General features: G+C 38.2%; 1 protein-coding gene across 2 annotated transcripts in view; it reads right to left on the reverse strand.

The window, feature by feature from the left end:
• Positions 1 to 8,945, reverse strand: part of LOC137394359 (transient receptor potential cation channel subfamily A member 1-like) — a 29,704-nt gene extending 20,759 nt beyond the window's left edge. For both annotated transcript variants that reach the window (XM_068081074.1, XM_068081081.1), the window contains exons 1-3: positions 8,888 to 8,945; positions 5,576 to 5,732; positions 1,195 to 1,370 (exon numbers count right to left, since the gene is read on the reverse strand). In XM_068081074.1, coding sequence (XP_067937175.1) covers positions 1,195 to 1,370; positions 5,576 to 5,732; positions 8,888 to 8,938 — 384 coding nt within the window. In that variant the 5' untranslated portion in view covers positions 8,939 to 8,945. The remainder of the gene's footprint in view (positions 1 to 1,194; positions 1,371 to 5,575; positions 5,733 to 8,887) is intronic.
• Between the last annotated feature and the right edge of the window lie 11,854 nt (positions 8,946 to 20,799).

Raw genomic sequence — 20,799 nt, forward strand, 5'->3', positions numbered from 1 at the left:
TAGTAGTACAACGTTTGAATTCTAATTGCGTACCTCTCACAATTCTAGAAAAATTACAGTAATTTTTCCAGTAGCTGGAGTAAGCAGTTGCGCGGGAAAACAGAGTCAAATAGCCATTGATGGCCGATGGCAAGAGGGCGCCTCTCTATGCACCTTTACAAACTTTATAAAGTGGGCTATCCCAATTTGTGGGCTATCCTAACTGACTGTTATAACAAAATGAATGTGCTCAGTAAATTCAAAATTGTTTCTATTAGATTTGTCTGTAGGTAATACCCTAATTGATGTTAATGATCGGGTGTCATCGGAAGTCGCTGTACAAAATTTCCAAATTCCAGCGCCTCAAATTTATGAATAAGTTTAAAATTTAATGATTGCTCCTCATATATTCTAATCAAAGATAAATGTTTCTTCAAGAGCATCCTAGAAAGGTACTTGCTGAGAACTCAAAAGCACCAAATGGCTGGTTTGCGTCTAGAATTTATGCGGATAGAAAGACCATTTTATAGAGTATTATTGACGACATTCATATTGGCCTTAGTGCCTGTTTGATGATTAAACTAGCATGGTTGAGAGAGTGGATAGTGAGCTAGCCTACATGGCTTAAGGGTTTACAGGCTGTGGGGTTAACATAGCTGGCCAGGTGCAGAGGTTTAGTGTAAGAACTGTGTCTCCATACTAGTTATGAAAAATTATTCTTGTTTAGGTTTGTACCTGACTCTACGTGGGTGTATACCCACATCGCTAGCAGATCAATTAGATCCCCAGAGGCTATCGAGCAGCTATAATTCCACCCTATTTTAAATCAGTGTCACATAGCATGACTAATCTCATATTCTAGAACCTTCCAATTAGCGTAAGCAACAACCAGCTCACATCATTCTACTAGACTGGCTTCAATATGAGCAAAATCATTAACATAACTGGAGTCTTTACAGTGAGATACGATAACATCTCTTCTACCGTATTCTCACTAAAGTCACCAAGCTTCAACGACTAAGAGGACGGAAGTTCAAAAACATTATGGTTTATATATTTATGATTTATTGAAAATGTTGCTAGATAGTGAGATGATTGACTCTTACTATCATTCTAGGGAGCAACCTTTGCTATTGCTTTATACGAGTTTAATTGCTAAACAAGCGTGCAAAGGCATGTACATGTACAATTAGTTTGTCTAATGCCAATAATTACCATGAGGCAGTTATATTTTTGTAGCTGTACAGCAAGATGGAGTGGTGCTAGTTTTTGGCTGTTGATGATATGACCTTGAGCTCCATGAAAGATCAACAGTTTGATCACCTCTGGATGATCTGCTCTAACTGCCAGATGAAGCCCGGTGTCTCCTTTAGCGTCCACAGCATCAATGTCTGTAATAAGTAAAGCATTGTAATGTGTTTCACAAATATGGGTTGTACATATGTATTATATTGTATATATGTATTATATTGTATGTATGTATTATATTGTATGTATGTATCATATTGTATATATGTGTTATATTGTATATATGTGTTATATTGTATATATGTATTATATTGTATATATGTATCATATTGTATATATGTATCATATTGTATGTATGTATCATATTGTATATATGTATCATATTGTATATATGTACCATATTGTATATATGTATCATATTGTATGTATGTATCATATTGTATATATGTATCATATTGTATATATGTATCATATTGTATATATGTATCATATTGTATATACGTATCATATTGTATATATGTATCATACTGTATATATGTATCATATTGTATATATGTATGATATTGTATATATGTATCATATTGTAAATATGTATCGTATTGTATATATGTATCGTATTGTATATATGTATCGTATTGTATATATGTATCGTATTGTATATATGTATCGTATTGTATATATGTATCGTATTGTATATATGTATCGTATTGTATATATGTATCGTATTGTATATATGTATCGTATTGTATATATGTATCGTATTGTATATATGTATCGTATTGTAAATATGTATCGTATTGTATATATGTATCGTATTGTATATATGTATCGTATTGTATATATGTATCGTATTGTATATATGTATCGTATTGTATATATGTATCGTATTGTATATGTGTATCATATTGTATATATGTATCATATTGTATATATGTATCATATTGTATATATGTATCATATTGTATATATGTATCATATTGTATATATGTATCATATTGTTCATTTTGTACTGAATGCGTTTCAAACGCTAATAAACATTGTTGATTATACTCATCCATCTTTTTCAGTGTCAATACACAAAGACACCGAGTAGGGTCGAGCTAGCAAAAATAGATATAATGGGGTTGATGTCAGTGGAACATCAATGCTGTTGGTCAGACATTAGCAGAAAAAAGTTAAATAATTGGTAAATTGCATAGAGAAATTCAGGGACTACATCTTCAGTTCTAAGCTAAAAGTAGAATATATCAGAACATTCCAGAAGCGTTTAAGACCTCAGTGTAGCTTTAACCAGAATCTAATTGTTTTAGCTGACACACTGTGATAGTAGGTCAGCAGGGAGTACACTTGTTGCTAGTAGAGCTGCATTCAGAGTTGTTGTGATCAGCAACTAACCCTAAGGTTAAGTTCTGATGACTCTCATCTTCCTTTTATACTGCATTAGTTGAATGCCCAGTGTTGCATGGGTAATAAAAAAGTTTTCGCTCAAAAAATAATTTTTCATCAACATATACTATACATTCACTGTTCTAAATTTTAAATCAAGGTGTTTGTTACCATCTCTGTGTATCCAGCCAATGCATAATGTGAAAGTGTTTGTTTATTTATCTATATGTCCAGCCAGTGCATAATATGGTGCTTGTTTATTTGTCTGCGTGTCCAACCAATGCATAATATTTAAAAGCTCAAGACAGAGCTACAGTGAAGTAGATTGTTGAAAATCATTTCTTACTATTTATGCTACACATCATTTTGTTCCAAATTTAAAACAGCTTATAAACAATGGCAGGTAATGGTAGTTGTCATTGGCTAGGTTTCTTTACCCAACGAATTTGAGTAACTTAAGCTAGAGTAACTTTTGTAATTTGAGTAACTCAAGACTAAAGCCTAAATCTTTACTATAATAAGAACTGTGTCCATCCATGTGAAGTCAGCGTAAGGAAAAGAATTGCGCCATGATCTCTCACACCATGATCTCTCACACCATGATCTCTCACACCATGATCTCTCACACCATGATTTCTCACACCATGATCTCTCACACCATGATCTCTCACACTATGATCTCTCACGCAATTCTTTTTGCGCCATAAAATACTGGCAGGTGTAATAAGCGTGACCATAATTATTTCATAGTACAGCCAGGTGAACGCGTAGCATTATATAGTGGATAGTATGCCTGTCTGCAGAATGGTTATTTCAGAGTTGAATTCCAGCCTGAAGTGGGTTTCTCGTTTCTAAATTTTAATCGCTATAACTGAACATACAGATGACAGTCAGGTGACAGACACCTGTGACAGGTGTCAGGTGACAGACACATAGAATATATATATATATATATATATATATATATATATATATATATATATATATATATATATATATATATATATATATATATATATATACAGTCAAACATGGATAACTCGAACTTCACGGGACCGAGCAAAAGTGTTCGAATTATCAGAGCGTTCAAGTTATCAGAGCACTGTCACAAGTCCATGCATTTACCTATTTATTAGTAGATACATGTACATATACAAACTATAATATAAATCAAAAGCACAAATAGCTTGTTTCAAATTAAATGCTTCTAATGTAAAGTTTAAAGCGTTTTTATTAAAAAGTATAGAGATTTTTCTATCACTTGAGATTGGTTTATTGTTTGAGATGATGTTATTGCCAGGACGTTTTTTAGATTGACATTGGCAAAACTTGATCGTTGTTGAAATGCTCAAAAGAAAAGACATCTTTTTCTTTTGAGCGTTTTACCCACGATCAATTTTGCCGATTTTTCTTGAAGTTTATGCAAAGATTACCTCACTTTACCTTGCTTCCGAAGGGCAATCGCTAAGCGGGTGTTTGGTATAAATCAAATTTCACCAAACCTTTAGAAAAGTCGTTGACAAAAATATTTTGCTGATGGTGGTAATAACGACGCTTATGAATTACGAAAAGTTGAGGTTTACCTCTATGGCTTGGAATAAAGTGATTTTCTAAAGCGATAGCAACCGTTTCGGTAGCCGTTGGGCAAAAAACAGTTCGAGTTAACAGTGTTGAGTTCGAGTTATCTATAGCAATTTATCATTGCGTGGGAACGGACCAAAGAAACCGTTCGAATTAATCACGTGTTCGAGCTATCCGAGGGAGAGTTATCCATGTTTGACTGTATATATATATATATATATATATATATATATATATATATATATATATATATATATATATATATATATATATATATATATATATATATATATATATATATATATGTATATATAGATTAATAACAGTACAAAAAAGAGTATTTTGGTTTGACCATGTAACAAGATAACTTAAAACAAACCGAGAGTGTGTTGCTCAAACACACAATGGGCTGCCATTGAATAAATTAGACAAAGACATGCAATAATAGTGATTGTCATTGTCATTAGACCGCATTTATCGACCCTCCATAGTGGAACCTCTATTAGAGCTCTTCATAAACCATAACAATGTTTGAGTAGTGAAGAAAAAATGGCAACTTTTGGTATATCTCTATAGCAAACAAATATATCAAAAGCCATTCAGCATTGTGAAACGGAATGGAGGTGTACTGATAGGGAAGGAAACTATAAGATGTACTGATAGGGAAGGAAGGTATAAGATGTACTGATAGGTAAGGAAGGTATAAGGAGTTGAAACGGAATGGAGGTATACTGATAGGTAAGGAAAGTATAAGGTGTTGAAACGGAATGGAGGTATACTGATAGGTAAGGAAGGTATAAGGTGTTGAAACGGAATGGAGGTGTACTGATAGGTAAGGAAGGTATAAGGAGTGAAAAAGTATTAGTTGGTTGGTAGCTTCATGGCAAAATAAAAACATGCCGAGGCAGGTGAAAAAAAATCATTTGGAGTTAAGAGTAAATGTATTATTGGTCATGTTTAGAAATAAATTAATATCTGTAATAGAATCCCTGCAGACGCGCCAGGACGTGGCTTACAATGAGTTCAATAGCTTGATTGTTAGAAACTAATTTTCAACACAGAAAATTGGTAAAATAATGTTATGCATAAAAGCCTAACTACAAATGCTGAAGTTTAAGAGAGTTCAAATAACACTCTGAGTAGTATTTTAGGTGATTACTTGTAATGTTCAACCACCATCAACTACCTGCAACCACTTGCAGCTACCTGCAACCACCCGCACCTCTGATTTGCAACTGATAAAACTTTCATAATAATTTCATGCTCTCGCTGAGGGTGAGTTGTTGTGCTGAGCTAATGAGAAGATAGGAAAAGTAACAACCACTCCCCTCTCCGTTGCCCTGTTTGATCAGTGACAAAATGAGTTTAAGATGTCTCATACCTGGCTTATGCTGCAAGATAATAGCGAGGACATCAAGGGAGGCGTTATGGCATGCGTGATGTAACAGAGTCCATCCATTGCTATCTGTTAACCGAAGCTGGTTGCTGTTCGCTTCCAGAAGTGGTACAAATACTTTAACATCATTAGCTACCGCTGCCTAAAACAGCAAGATATAGATCTAGGAACTTTAGGACACAGGAGAAACTGTGCTGCGAGGTGCTAGAAGTCAGCTGTTCAGAGGATTACTCGCTCTCTAAAGGAGAAGGGGGAAGAAGATGGAATAGTTAGAAGTATGTGGAGTTGGAGTAACTGAATATTCTGTCGCTATATACATGGGTGCGGCTATGAGAGGAGAGTTATACTCAAGTTTTTTACTTTCCACTCAAATTACTGGTTTATATCAGTGATGCTCTTTGAAGGCTAAAAAGATGCTAACAAATTAAAGAAATGAACAGTGACACTCTATTCTGCTACAGTACATTAGTGATCTATAGAAGCTACTACAGTACATTAGTGATCTATAGAAGCTACTACAGTACATTAGTGATCTATAAAAGCTACTACAGTACATTAGTGATTTATAGAAGCTACTACAGTACATTAGTGATCTATAAAAGCTACTACAGTACATTAGTGATCTATAAAAGCTACTACAGTACATTAGTGATTTATAGAAGCTACTACAGTACATTAGTGATCTATGGAAGCTACTACAGTACATTAGTGATCTATGGAAGCTACTACAGTACATTAGTGATCTATGGAAGCTACTACAGTACATAAGTGATCTATGGAAGCTACTACAGTACATTAGTGATCTATGGAAGCTACTACAGTACATTAGTGATCTATGGAAGCTACTACAGTACATTAGTGATCTATGGAAGCTACTACAGTACATTAGTGATCTATGGAAGCTACTACAGTACATTAGTGATCTATGGAAGCATTTCTTGAATGTTGTCCATGTGAGACACATCATGGCCGACAGCCTGGTAGAAAAGGCTGCAGGGTATTTATCAAGGGTGATGGAGTAATCTAGATAAGCTAATCTCACCGAGCGCCTGCTAACCATCTCAGACCGAATGAGAAGCTGATGTATACAAAAGCTTAGAGATCTTGGAGCTCAGACATGAAAAGACTCACTGCTTGTAGCGTGTCATGATTGGCGCTGTCCTTGCTAGGGGAGCAGACTAATGATGGTACCTTTTTACTACGTTTAAACCTAGACAAGACTCGGTCAGAATTAGAGTTCGTCACTGCCGAGTAGTAGCTGTCTAGCCTGTAAACCTGACTGCTGCTCCTTCTGCTAATCATCATCAAGAACAGAATGCGACTGAGACTTGTCGCTCTACACGCCTGGATGAGCAAGAATGGGCTGGCGCATGGGAACTGCCTTTAAATGGAATGGCCTTCATTGGTTGAAATTGCAAAAACTTGTCGCAATCGCAACCAAAGAGCTGTTGGCTTACTTAACTAGCCGATAGAACACTATCTCAAATCACTTATTATCTCAAGTACTATTGGTATCAGCTCATATTGGAGTATATAGCACTGCACAGGAAATGCAGTGGTTGTGATTGAGTGTGTTTATTCTTCAGAAAAAATCTATAGATAAGCTTTTGCTGTTCAATAAAATGCTGCATTTTCATATTATGGCCCCGTATTTACAGACTGGTGCCATGAATTATGGTTAACATGCTTCTGTGAGGTTCGGATATCAGACTTTTCGATGAATAGAATGACATTTTTCATCTGAACCCACTATTTAATCCATTTGATAGTATCATTGGTATAGTCTACCCAGTGAGCACTTAGCATTCCTAGGTATGTACAGAAACTGCACTATGTGTGTACCAAAGCATATTAAAAGAGATGTTTGTACAGTGATCAAACATGGCGGCAAGTTTGATGGGTGTTGAGAGAATCCATAGAGTTAAGTTTGGTAAATCCATAGAGTGAAGTTTGGTGTATCTATAGAGTTAAGTTTGGTGTATCCACGCTATTCTGTGAAAAGCTCACCAGCAGGAAATACCAAGCTAAAGGTTAAATATCGTAGCATGTTACTCTAGATGAGTTGTCATTAATCAAGCTAGGTGCTATAGCAAGCAACTATAATATAGATACTGCTATAGCAAGCAACTATAATATAGATACTGCCATAACAAGCAGCTATAATTTAGATGCTGCTATAGCAAGCAACTATAAACTAGATGCTGCCATAACAAGCAACTATAATTTAGATGCTGCTATAGCAAGCAACTATAATATAGATACTGATATAGCAAACAACTATAATATAGATACTGCTATAGCAAGCAACTGTAATATAGATACTGCTATAGCAAACAACTATAATTTAGATCCTGCTATAGCAAACAACTATAATTTAGATCCTGCTATAAATACTGTTATAGCAGGCAACTATAGTATAGATACTGCTATAGCAAGCAACTATAGTATAGATACTGCTATAGCAAGCAGCTATAATTTACTTGTAGCCTACATGAGTAATGAGTACCCAGTCAGCCTGTGTATTGTTTGTTAGTGAATTCTACGGATGCATCTAGTAAAGTTGGTGAGTGGTATCAGGCTTTACTTTACTCTCACTATAGGAGAAGCCAATAGAGGACATCAGATCAATAAATTCACTTGTTCAGTTATTCTGGCTTCTTGTTTTATCAAAGCGACTGGTTGTATAGTTTACTTCACAGCTCAATTCTAATGTTGACCTATCTTTTATATTCTTAGATGTTGCATGGTTTCACAAACGTTACTGATGAATTAGATTTGCCAGTATGTCCTATTCATCATATTTATTTCTTATACTTTTTATCTTTTATGTTTCTTCAACTCCTTCAACATTTGGCAAGAAAGTTTGAAATTCAAATTAATTCCAGTCTGTATCATAATTTTGTAGTTCTGGTAAATAGCTATGGGAAAATATAACATTACATTTAAAACAAACCTGGCTGAGGTGCTTACATACCAAAAACAAGGCTGTTGTGTCTATCAGAAATAATACAATAAAAAGAGACCACGGTAGCAACCTGGAGAGAAAATCTTAGCATATGCCTGTCAAAATGCTCCAATTGAAATTAAAATACCGAGAGAGTCATAATATTCTAGCCTTCCATCTAAAAGCAGCAAATAGAATGTCAGCCGGCGTGATAGTCCCTATGACCTGTAGTAATAGCAGAGTACCAAGGTAGGCACAAGACTATTTCCATAATTTATGCTGCTACCATTTCATATTAAAGTTGTTAATAAACGCCTAGACCCGATATCTAGAAATTGCTCCTACAAGCTCACCTCACGACAGAGCTTCTTCGGGTCAGGCGCGTCTGAACGAGAATTCAGCATTTCTGCAAGTGCTAAGCTGACAAATAGACCTCAATTGTCACGTCGATAGTGAAGAATGACTTATTGTTTTTTCTGGCGCTGTCAACCATGCATCCTGTTTCCAATTGTTTCCATTTATACCCGTCTTTGAGGTGCCAGAGGGACCTGAATAATTTATAAGATAAATGCCTTAAATACACGCACTCGTCTTACGACTAGCTCGATGATAGGAAATCCGATAGCCAGCAATCAGAAGCTTTTCTAATCTCTGAATCACACAAGGAGTGTTATTAGGTAACCATTTGTTATCGAGAGTCCTTCAATTCTCCTGAGTAATATAAATTTGATTAGTTTTCGAATCTCAAGTCTTCTTCTATCAATGCTCAGCATTCTGAGTAAAATGGATTTATATTTTGAAATAAATACAGAATGATCCGATGTATGAAATGAGTCTTTAAATTAGCTAAAACAGAGAGCTAAGGGTTACTTTATACTTACACAGATTTGAGCCTCCTCTTGTACTAACTGGCTAACAACCTTGATCAGAAATAGTCTCTGACACAAACCAAGCATAAATCTTCTCTTCATCATATCTTTAATGGGTGGAATTTTCGTTTGCTTATATAACAAGTTTTGTGCACAGCCAAACTGTAACCTTGGAGATAGATTTCTTTGTAATTTTATGAAATACATGTTTTGCAAAGCTGACATACTGACTGACAGCAATGCTGACAGTTCCGCATAATAAAAATAATATAAAGCTAAACATAACCGTCAGCCAGTATGCCCAAGGACTGACTGCCCTAAACAAGATGTCCACGTTTCCAACCTCTCCGTTGTTGTCGACTTCCCTGAAATGTGAAGCAGTGCAAGTAGTGAACATGTGAGAGAGGTGAAGGTCATCACTTTGGCTAGCCTGCATTCTAAAGACCACTTCAAGATAAGTGTTTGAACATGCAACTTATCTAGTCATATTTCCTGAGAAGTTACCTACGATATGCAACATGGTACTAGTGTGCTTTGGTGTCAGCCAATAGACATCACTTTTAACAACCATTGATATTGAAAAGCTGATATCAGTGACCAGTTACTTCCAGCAAAACCAGCAAAACCGGCCAAAACTGGTTATTAGTTATTACTAGCAAAGTAGAATTTAGTGTAATTGCTAAAAAATTGAATGCTCTCTGCTCCCGATAGAATGTTAATAACAAATGGTTTGAATCTATAGCGTGTACAAACCGCAAAAGATTCCTACAAATGTAGTCAGTCTAATTTATTGTCTCCACATGTAGTTTTTGTGTACAATGCAATTGCAAAATAGCTCAGTAAACTACATAGTGTAAACAGGTTTTGAAAAGCGGATGTCATATGGTTATTGTATTGTATTGGAATAACCTACTCAAAAAGAAAAAGAGAACAACTCCTACAAGATTGGTGGCCTTAATTGGACTTTTGTTGAGAGATGCAGTTGAGAGATTACTAGTTCATTTTCTTAATCAACTTTAATAGATTGCTAGTATCTGTAGGCCCCTCACACTCACCGTAGAACCATTACTACATGTGTATATGTAAGACATAGCACTGTTATGAAGACACTGGATACATTTGTTATCTGTAATTTAAGTCTCTGACAGAAAAAGTCAAAGGCAGAATATGCTAGTGTGAAGGAACTGACCGAGTTTTTCGACTTGCTCCTCAAGTATCAAACCACTTAAGTACAAGGCAAAAAAGTATATATAGTTCGCAGCAAATATATAAGGGTACAGTCAAATACACGATAAACATATATATATAACTGCACAGTGAAAGATTTCCAGGTGCTCTGCTTTTGGTCGCTTCTGCGCTGTCTTATATAGCTTCTGGACGTGGCTTGGCTCCACCCCTTGGTGGTAAGGCTGTCCCTCAGCTGACCGGAAGTGTTACTGAAGGCCGTGTCGTCTGCTGAGTAGTGGCTCGGATTAATCGTGGCATTGGTCACCTTGGCATCGGTTATCTTCTTTAGATTGGCCTTGACCCTGGCAGTCAGCCACCACACTCTCCCCTCCATTAGAGGCTAGAAACGTGAAATGTGTTGCCTTCGACAGCGGCACACGAAGATGGCGAAGTGCTGTAAAACGCGCTGCCAACTTCTCCAGATGCTGATGATGACGCCACACCGTTCACAAGTGCTGGGCTTGCCCTGGATAGCCTTGGTCACCGGACAAACTGCTCTGCCCAGATAACGTCCTTCTTGGATGGCTGGGTTGATAGCTTCTTTAACTCTACTAATGGCGTCTAGAGCATAGCCAAGGTATAGGTCGCGGTCGGCTCCCTAGTCAGCTCGGTTTCTGACAGAGAAGAGATCGAAGCCGTTTCGGCGAGCTTGCCTTGTTCGACTTCCTCCGCTCAGTCGAGGCTTTTGTGAATCTCTAGTAGAAAAGGTTTGCTTTCACTTGGCTAGGGTTCAACTATTTCCTTAAACGGTACAGTCTTAATTGCCTAATAGGCCAGTCTTAATTGACTAGTCTTAATCGATAGAAGGGTCAACCAGGTATTACTCAACATGAGTTTCTCTGTTATCAAAAACAGAGTCACTTATGAAGGTTTGTAAAAATGCTGCAAAGTGTTCGGTTGAAGAATATCGGTAGGTATCTTTTCTAGTATTTGCTCGTCGGGGTGTGCAAATGCAAATAACCCTGTCCTAGCTGTTCTTCGAGTTTGGTGCCATTCATCGGCTTTTTTTATCTCTACACGATGGTTGCTCGAGATAAGCTAGCCGTCACGACAGATAGCCATGCCCATTTTCCATATTAATTAGATTGCAGAGTGTTCCGGGCTCGCCGAGGGTTATGCTGAACAATCCCTAATGCTGGTAGCTTTAGACTCCGAGGCCTAGCTGACTGCTCCGGAACGCCGGGTCATTCTTGCTCCAATTTCTTTTAAAGCATTTCTAGACGAGCTTCCAGTTCTTTACTTCTTTACTGAACTCCAGGTTTTTCGCAGCCTCGGCTCTCAGATTGACCAACTCCTGCTCAGTTTCTAGCTTACCTTTTGCTTCCCTTCTTCTGGTTTTGGTCCATTTCATGTTAGGGCTTCAGAAAGGCTCGATGGTGGCTGATGCTTGTCCTATCTCCTTCGAGCAAGCATGATAAGATTTTAAACGGCTCTCGCTCTGGACAGAGGATTGTCAGTGTCTTTCTATCAGGCAGTTGTGGTTAAAAAAGGCTTTTATGACCTAGTAAGGCCCAATGAAATTGGCTTGTAGCTTGAGATTGGCTCTTCTCTTGCTTCGCTTATTCACCAGCAAAACCTACCTAGTTTTCTGGAGCGTAGAAGGCCAGCTCCTTTTTATCTTTCTGCTCGATGGCTAACTGCTCTTCTCAGAGGGTAGCATGCAATTCTTCCAACCATTTGAGAACATCCACCACAAATCCATGTGTTAGTTGAGCTTCCGTAGATGATGTATGGAACTCCAGCTGGTTGGGCAAGCACAGCTCTCAGTGAAGCATCCGCAGATTGGCCATCTCTCCTTTTGCCGAGTGGGGTGTACCTCTGTACTCTCTCATCAACTGAGGGAGCAGCGTGTTCCACTCTTCTTGGCCTCGTGTCAGCAATTGAGCTCGAAGTGAGTCACCCAACTGCCGGTTATTTCACTCTACTACTCCATTAGCTTGCAAATGGTAGGAAGGTGGTGTGCATCTTCCCCACACGCCAGAGCGAACACAGTTCAGTCATTAACTGACTCTCGAACTGTCCTCCTTGGTTTGTTTAGATATGTTCCGGCAAGCTGATGTAGCAAAAGATTCTCCCATCTAGCGCACTAGTCACCACTGATGCCGTGGCTTCTTGGAGAGCCAAAGCGTCTTGCCATCTGGTGAGGTGGTTAGTCAGCACCAGGATCTACTTGTTCCTTTTGGTGTCGTCAGTAGTAGTCCTACCAAGTCCATGGCTACCTTTCGTCGAGAACGTCCTACATACAGCCTGTGTCTACCGTCGGCTGTCTTTGTCCCTCCATGCTTTTCTTCCAAACATACTTCTCAGCTCTTGTCCAATCTCCTTACTGTTGCTGTTAGACGGATGTAGCTGGTTGTCCTTCCCACACCAGAGTGGACAAGAGCATGTGTCTGCCACACAGTGGTCTCTGTGATGGCGGGACCACACATCACTGAGGCAGGCTATTGAGGGATGTCCGAGCTTTCAGCACTCTGTCCAGTTGTAGTTGGAGGAACAGCTGAATCCAGTACAGTTTTCAGAGCTTTTGGTCTCTCAGCTCTAGCTGATCTTTAGTCAGCTCTTCTGCTTGAAAGATTGCTTAGTACATTGTGGCCACGGGTCTCTGGCATGTAACCTGCATGTGAGCTAACTAATTGTCAGCGCCACCTCAAGTTTTCACCTGAGCTGTGTCACAGAGTCCCAGGGTTGCCTCGGTCATCCCTGGGTCTACTCCCTCAGCTTCCGTAGTGGCAGCGGGCTGGCCCATGCAACTGACTACCTTGCGCCTGGTCCTGGTGACTCACGCATGTGGCTGTTGGGCTTTCCTCAAGTCTACTTAACATGGATTGGATTTACTTAGCGGGCTCTTTCCTGATCAATCCACCATTCTTCAACTCATGGAGTTTGCACTGCTGGCAATCCTCACAGGTCTGTTTGCTTAATCTGATGGCATTCTCATGGTGTAGTTTGGTGCTCTACGGTATATTAGAACCCAATTAGAATTTCTAATCGTCTAGCTATTTGGTTCAAAGGATCTTTCCTCCTGCATAGCCAGTGAAGTGAGGAGTGCGGAGTAGGAGCTGCTATCCGTAGAGGTAAGATCGGAAGTGTTTCATGGCTTTGAACTCTCTTCGGGTGACACAGTAGTTTCTCTCTGTGGGTGCCAAGGTCTTGCTGAAGTATGTAATGACTCTCTTGGTGCCACCCAGTACTTGAGATAGCAATGTACCCAGTCCACATCTGCTAGCATCCGTGTTCAGAATGTATGGCTCAGATAGGGGCGCCTAAGACAGGTTCTGAGGGAATACCGTAAAACCTCTAATTGAACGCCATGGCGTTCTATTTTTCAACCCTTTTTTTACAGTGGCAGTCAATTGGAGGTGGTGTTCAAATAGAGGCTGGCATTTTTCAAATAGCTCATCACAATTTTGAAAATATAAATTTGGCCCTTTTTCAGGCGAAGCGAATATCGTCTATATTTTGTCCTCTTCTTCTGGTGGAGTGATGTTAAACCTTTTGGATGCAATAAATCTGCTAACTTACCTCTAACTTGTCAAAGGTCTTTAAATAAAATATGTATTGGAAAGCTGAGAGAGAGAGACATCTCTACCAGTTGTTATCTATTGCTTGCAATTAATCTGCAATGATATTATAGTCTGTGCCTTGCTTTGCAGTTTGTTAGAGCTTTCATTTTTTTAATTCATTCTAAACTTGAAGGCATATTTTCATTTTATATCTATTATTAGTAATATTGAACAAAAGCTCATTGCGCTCATTGATATGTTTGCTACAGTTTGCAGCCAAAACTAGTTTTTTACATGCAATAGAAGATGAGTTGCAAGCATCGATCCATTTTAAGCTGTGTTAAGATTACCGCAAGGATGCTATTAAATAATATGCTATAAATCTGCAAATTTACAAGTTACATAATGATAATCAATGAAATGCTACAAATATATATTTATGAAGAAGTGACTTAAATGAACCATACTTATATTATGTGCAGAAACAAAAATTAATGTTTTTAAAACAAAAATATATCCATCGTTTGCTCGGATAGCTGCGCTCTGATTGTTGCGTTTGATGGAACAAACACTTTCTAGCTGTTCAGTACCTTCCACAATGTCTTCTGACCTCAACTCCTTTTCTGCTCTGCTGAACTAGTCGATATTAGCACCCAAACAGTTTTTTTAGTAGAGCAAAACATTTACTCGTTGCATTTGGCACAAATGCAACATGTAAAAGTACCTGCTCCCGCCAATGTTTATCCGTACAGATCAACGGCTGACCAGCGAAGAAAACCACGGGCTGCTGAGACTTCATAGCACACTGGTGGGCCACCAAGAGAGGTATCCCTAGGATGGCGTCTTTGCGTATGTGGCTCACCACAAAGACATTCTCGGCCTTTACATCCCAGAACCTTATGAGTAGGCGTATAACTTTGAAAAAGGGCAGTAGGGTTCTATCGACCACGAGATCGTGACTGTCACACTCTTTGAGCAAGTCCCTCGTGCTTTGAAGAAGATCGTCAAAAAGCTGCAAGTTTTTGGTGCACCCGGTGTCGGTGGCGTCGGTTATCTTCTCTAGCTCGGTGGCGTCGGCTATTTTCTCTAGCTCGGTAGTGTCGGCTATCCTCTCTAGCTTGGTCCAGGCCCTGGCGAATAGCCACATACTAGTATTTCCCATCTGAGTCATTCTGCTAGTCCTGCTAGAGTATTTCCTTAATACTTACCCACTTATATTTACCTACGCAAGCTTCATTTTGCCACAAAATGTCTTTCTAAAACTTTGCATTTGCACACTCACACATTGAGCATGTTCTGATGAATGATCTAAGATGAATTACAAGTGTTACAGTTTCATATCTACTGTTTTATATTTATAATGTCTAGTTTTAAGGCTAGTACATTGATGTACAGTACAGCCAGGCTACCAGGAAAACCAGCAGAACACGGACATACGGAGTGTCTGGTAATATTTGAATCTAAACACATTTGTTAGACTTTTCTAAGGCTAGTTTTTTGACAGCCACAGCAAATCTGTCAAGGTTGCTGAAGTCTCCCAGTCCGTAAGCCATCGGACTGCCCGTCCCCGTGATAATCTCCAGTTCACAGGCTCTTGCATTGCCGACTCCCATGGCATAAAGATTTACACCTAAAAGACAACTCGAGATGCTAGAGATGTTTTTGAGGAGCAGTCTGTGTATTATAAATGGAGAGAAACAACAGCAAGACCTACTCTGCTACAGGCAAGTGAAGACACCCAGAAATGCAAGGAAATGTTGTTAAGCACCACTAAACAATGTACATTGTCATATTAAACATGGTACAAATCACCCATTCTCTATCAAAAACTTTAAATGATGGCCAGACATCACTCAATACCGATTTAACTTTACGTAAGACTACATAAGTTGAGAAAAAAAGAAGTTGTTATTACACAAGTTGATGTCTATAATCTGACAAGTTAAAAATTTACAGATATTCACCATGACCCATATTCCTGATGGCATTGGCCTCTTTTCCCAGGATTCCACAGTTAACATTGCATCGGCCATCTGTGATTACGATTACATCAGTTGCGACCTCTGCATTGTTGAGTCTGCTCAGTCCCTAAGCATAAACAGTGAGTAGAGGTCCCACAAAGGTCACACCTTGTTAGCATAAAGGAGAGACTAGACTTTCCCTAACACCATATCTGCTGCAGGAGACAAGCTGTTCCTCTATAAACCCTCTTTGATGGTAGACATTTGTACTGCGGCTAATCTGTAGACAAGCTGACTTGCATCAAGTAATTTGACCGAAAGGCAACTCATTGTTTTAAAATAGAGAAGGCAACTTTAATTTATAAAATAGCAAATACTATTTTATGCAGCAGTGAAGACAGCCCTGTTTAATAAAATAATTAACACACTGCTTTCCAGCATGATAGCAACCACTTTGTTTTGTAAAATGCTAGCCTACTGTTTGACAAACCATTCTATAAAGTATCACAACCGGCAGCCGACCATAATTATTATTTGGATCAAAAATGAAAAATTTTCTGACTTTTCTTTTTTGTGAGAGAACACAACTTCTGGAATGTTATTTTTAGAAGACTGATAAAACGGAATAAGCTTGCAAATGATTGATTGATTGATTCATCTAGTTATTGTTTATCAATTACTAAGATTTTTCCTTCAACTTTAACTATAATTGATAAATTGCTAAAAATCTGTTAAATGACACAGTGAACGCTTATATTTAATTTCAAGAAATTCCTACCTAGATGGAATTGTCTTGTAAGTGAAGAGTTATCTGCCCAGCTCACATCGGCCAAATACTGCAGTTTTTAGTCTTAAAACATGCCTTTTGCTGGAGAGCTTATTTTATACCATACAAATATTTACACGTGAGATCTCCTTGCTAATCAACAGATAGACCGTCTTCAATATACCTTCCCTAGCACTCTCTCTCTCAGGTAAGCAAGAGCCGAGCCTGTAGCCGTGGAACCTCTCCTGTGTTTGATGCTCATGATCTTGTCCTGAAGGTAACCAAGTCCCTTGGAGCTCTCACTAAAGTCGACTTCTGTTGTCACAGCGGAATCAAATTGTAGGACAGAGATTTGCTTGCTTCCTCCATCCCTAACCTCATTCCCTGGGAGATACAGTAATTACACGTTTTTGATTAGAAAAACCTTCATTATTTCTCTAAATTTTAGCAGTAAGATAGAATAGAGTGTGATAGCAATAGAAACTTTGTGCGTTGACTAGTGAGATTTATGAAACTCACTATATAACTTAATCATGGCTGCTACTACTACTTAAAAAGATCTATGATGACGTCAGGTGATGTCGAGAAAGCGCTGCCGGTTTCTGATCTAAGTTTCAGTACTTCTATAATTTCTACCAATTGAGTTGTCAACATGATGAAGCTTTCTCAAAACAACGCTATTTGTATCATTTTTGATGCAGTTGGAAATTTCTCTGTTGCTACAGAACATGAAGAGCTTGATTTATCTACCTGCATGACGTTGCAGATTTTTAACTCGCCTTCCCTAGTCCACTGTTGTAGCTTCAATTTTTTCACACAAGCTGTTGAAAATCTTTAAATTCGTCAGCATAACAGACGCTTACAGTTAATCAGAAAAGTCGATCACATCTCGATAAATATGCATTTAAAAGCCAGAAGATATTTAGAAGCTGACCAATTATCCCTTTAATCTGTTACTCAATTCTGTTTGTGTTTTTTGTCGTCTAAGAATTTTAAAGATTTGTGTCTTTATATACTTTAATTTGAGCCTCTAAAATGATGTTAATATATAAAATTGTATAACATTTAAATTCTCAATTATATAGATTCGCAGAAAGGGCCAGCTCTTACCTAATCTGGACGGACAAAAATACTCTATGAGAATATTCACAGCCTTCTTTGCTTTCTCAAACTGGTCTTCACTGATACTCCCAGAAGAGTCTAAAATAAAGACTATGTCCCTGTTGGCTAATCTCACGCCATCTTCCCTCTTCGACATTTCCCGCTTTCCATTCCATATGTTGGCACCGATGTTGTTGATGCCACCAGCAATGCCGTTGATGCTACCCGCTACATGGTTGATGCCACCACTAATCTTCCCGAACCCGTTGCTGATGCCTCCTCCAGCGGACCCAAGACACGCGTCTTCAAATGACTGACTGACCGGTCTGTTGAGAGACTGTAATAACAGATAAGGCAATATTAAAATGTCACAGCCTGAGTGGTGAACTACTGCGTGTTACCTGAGTGGCGGGGCTACACACCCCTCCCTAAAATCTGCTCGTATACTTACATTGCTCCAGCCTAAATTTCCTATCCAATTCTTAGCAGCGTCAGCAACTGAGCCCGCTGTCTCTGTAATACAACAGAAAACCAGAGTCTAGTCATAACCTGACGACTTGTTGGTAAAGAATAAATGCTCATGAGGCTCTACAGCTATTAAGAACTCACCAGCGTTCCAAACCGATCTTCTTTCAACTGTGTCCCCATGAATAGCATCGATGAGGAAATCTAGTAAAATATCATCATTTGCCCTGTGATGGTAGGCAGAGCGTTAATATAGGGATTGCACTGTTTTATCAATAGCGGCAGCAGCAAGACATATATTATTTGTTAAGAACCAGTGAAACGATGACTTACCAGGAGCGGATACAAAGATTCCCCTCGTAGCATTAGTATGATCATAGATATATAAATCTTATATATCTATGGTTATGATACTCACCATATGGATCCAACCCAGGTGAATAAAACTATTCCAAAAACCTTCATTGTCAGCTAACCTTTTTCCTTCAAGTGGTAGCGGAGTGGAGTGGTGAGATACAGCAGCTGGAGGTTGATATCACTGTTTGTGACGGAGTTAATATCTGTGAAAACATCCCTTTAGGAAGTATAGAATAATTATAGAGACTTTGGTTAGCACAGGAAACATAAAAACCCTCCACCATCTACCCACATCAGTGGTTAACTGTCCTAGGTGTCTGTTTGAATCACTTAGAACTGAAAACATGCCAGCTGATCTGTACTAAATGTGGTTCATGTTGGTGCATAGTTATAGCAGCAAGCCTATGAGTACCATGTTAGACTGTTTCATCCGTATTGGCCTGTTGTGTAGAAATTGGTTATAAAGATAATATGTACATTTCAAACAAAAATAGTAGCACTCTAGGTTAGGTCCATCACAACAAGGTTTGGATTTTAGCATATCCTCTGTGCACTAGTGTACCAGGTTTTAACGACAATGCAAAACAATATTTTAGTGCATGACCAGCATGCTAACACATCACTTACACATTAATACTTCACTTAAATGGCAACACATCACTTACATGTTAACATTTCACTTCCTTACTAACACATAACTTACATGTTAATTCATCACCCACATGTTAACATTTAACTTACACATTAACACTTCTCTTGCATGTTAACACTTAGCTTACACATTAACACACCACTTACAAGTTAACACATCACATGCTGATTAGTGTATCCTTCAGTAGCTCAGGAGTCTATCAGCAGTTAGATAGAATAAGTCAAAGACTATATTAACCATCTTTCAAGTTGGTGTTTAATTATTCTTGAATTCGTCAATGTGGTCTATTCTAAGTGATTTGTATCTATGGCTTCATATTGGTAGTTCTCAAAGACCTATTGACTTGGCACTTCAGTATACAGTAAGTAGCCCCTGGCCTTTCATGTGTTATTCTATGAAGCCATTCTTTTACACTGAGCTTTATTCCTTAAGCTCACAGAAGTTGTGTCATATAACCAAATTTCTCTCTTAGTTGTTTGGTATGTTTCCCATATTATTGCTCCTAGTAAAGTTCTCAATTAAATCTAACTTAGGTTTTATTCAAAAGTATTGTACCATGTGGCCCGTGAATCTATTTGACTTTTGACTTTAAATGAGTAATGCTGTCATTAGAAATTGAAAAGTTAGTATTCCTGGTGGAAGTTACAGAGTTAGTATACTCCCTGTAGAGGTTACAGAGTTGGTACTCTCCATAGAAGTTACAAAGTTAGTACTCTCTGTAGAAGTTACAGAGTTAGTACTCCCTGTAGAAGTTACCCGCTTCATAAGAAGTCCTTAATGGCTTGGCTGAACCTCTTTATAGCAAAGGATGCCCAAAACTTTCTGAAAGCATTGATGTTGGGAAGAGTCAGCATTTTTCGATTGTAGGGACATTGACTTCCTGGCAAGTTTAATCTTTCAATCTTCCTCAAAGTCATCAAACTGGTTGTACGTAAAATTCACAGAACTTTTCGTACCCAATGCTTGCTTAGTAAGAAATACTTGAACTGTTTGTTTTAAAGACAAATGCCAGTTATATTAAGAAGAAAAGCTATAGCAACATTTGGCAAATAAGAAGTGGGTCAGAGGCGACAACTCAGTGTCGAGGAGTTCGCATTCAACAAAAACAGTTTGCAAATGACAATCCTACTACTGAAAGGCCCAAGTAGAATAAATGAACCTGCGGAATGCAATTAAAGGATTTTGAACAATTATATAAGCAAGGCTATTGAAGTTGTTCCTTCCCAGAATCGCCTTCTCAACGTACTGAAATTACAAACTGGTAGATTTAAGGATGCTAGGGACTGAATCACGTCCAATTCTCTTACTATCAAGTAAACATGGCTACTAAACATTCATAAGATTTTATTACGGTGATAAAATGG

Source organism: Watersipora subatra, chromosome 1 (genome assembly GCF_963576615.1).
Source record: "Watersipora subatra chromosome 1, tzWatSuba1.1, whole genome shotgun sequence".
In the NCBI taxonomy this organism is placed as follows: domain Eukaryota; kingdom Metazoa; phylum Bryozoa; class Gymnolaemata; order Cheilostomatida; family Watersiporidae; genus Watersipora; species Watersipora subatra.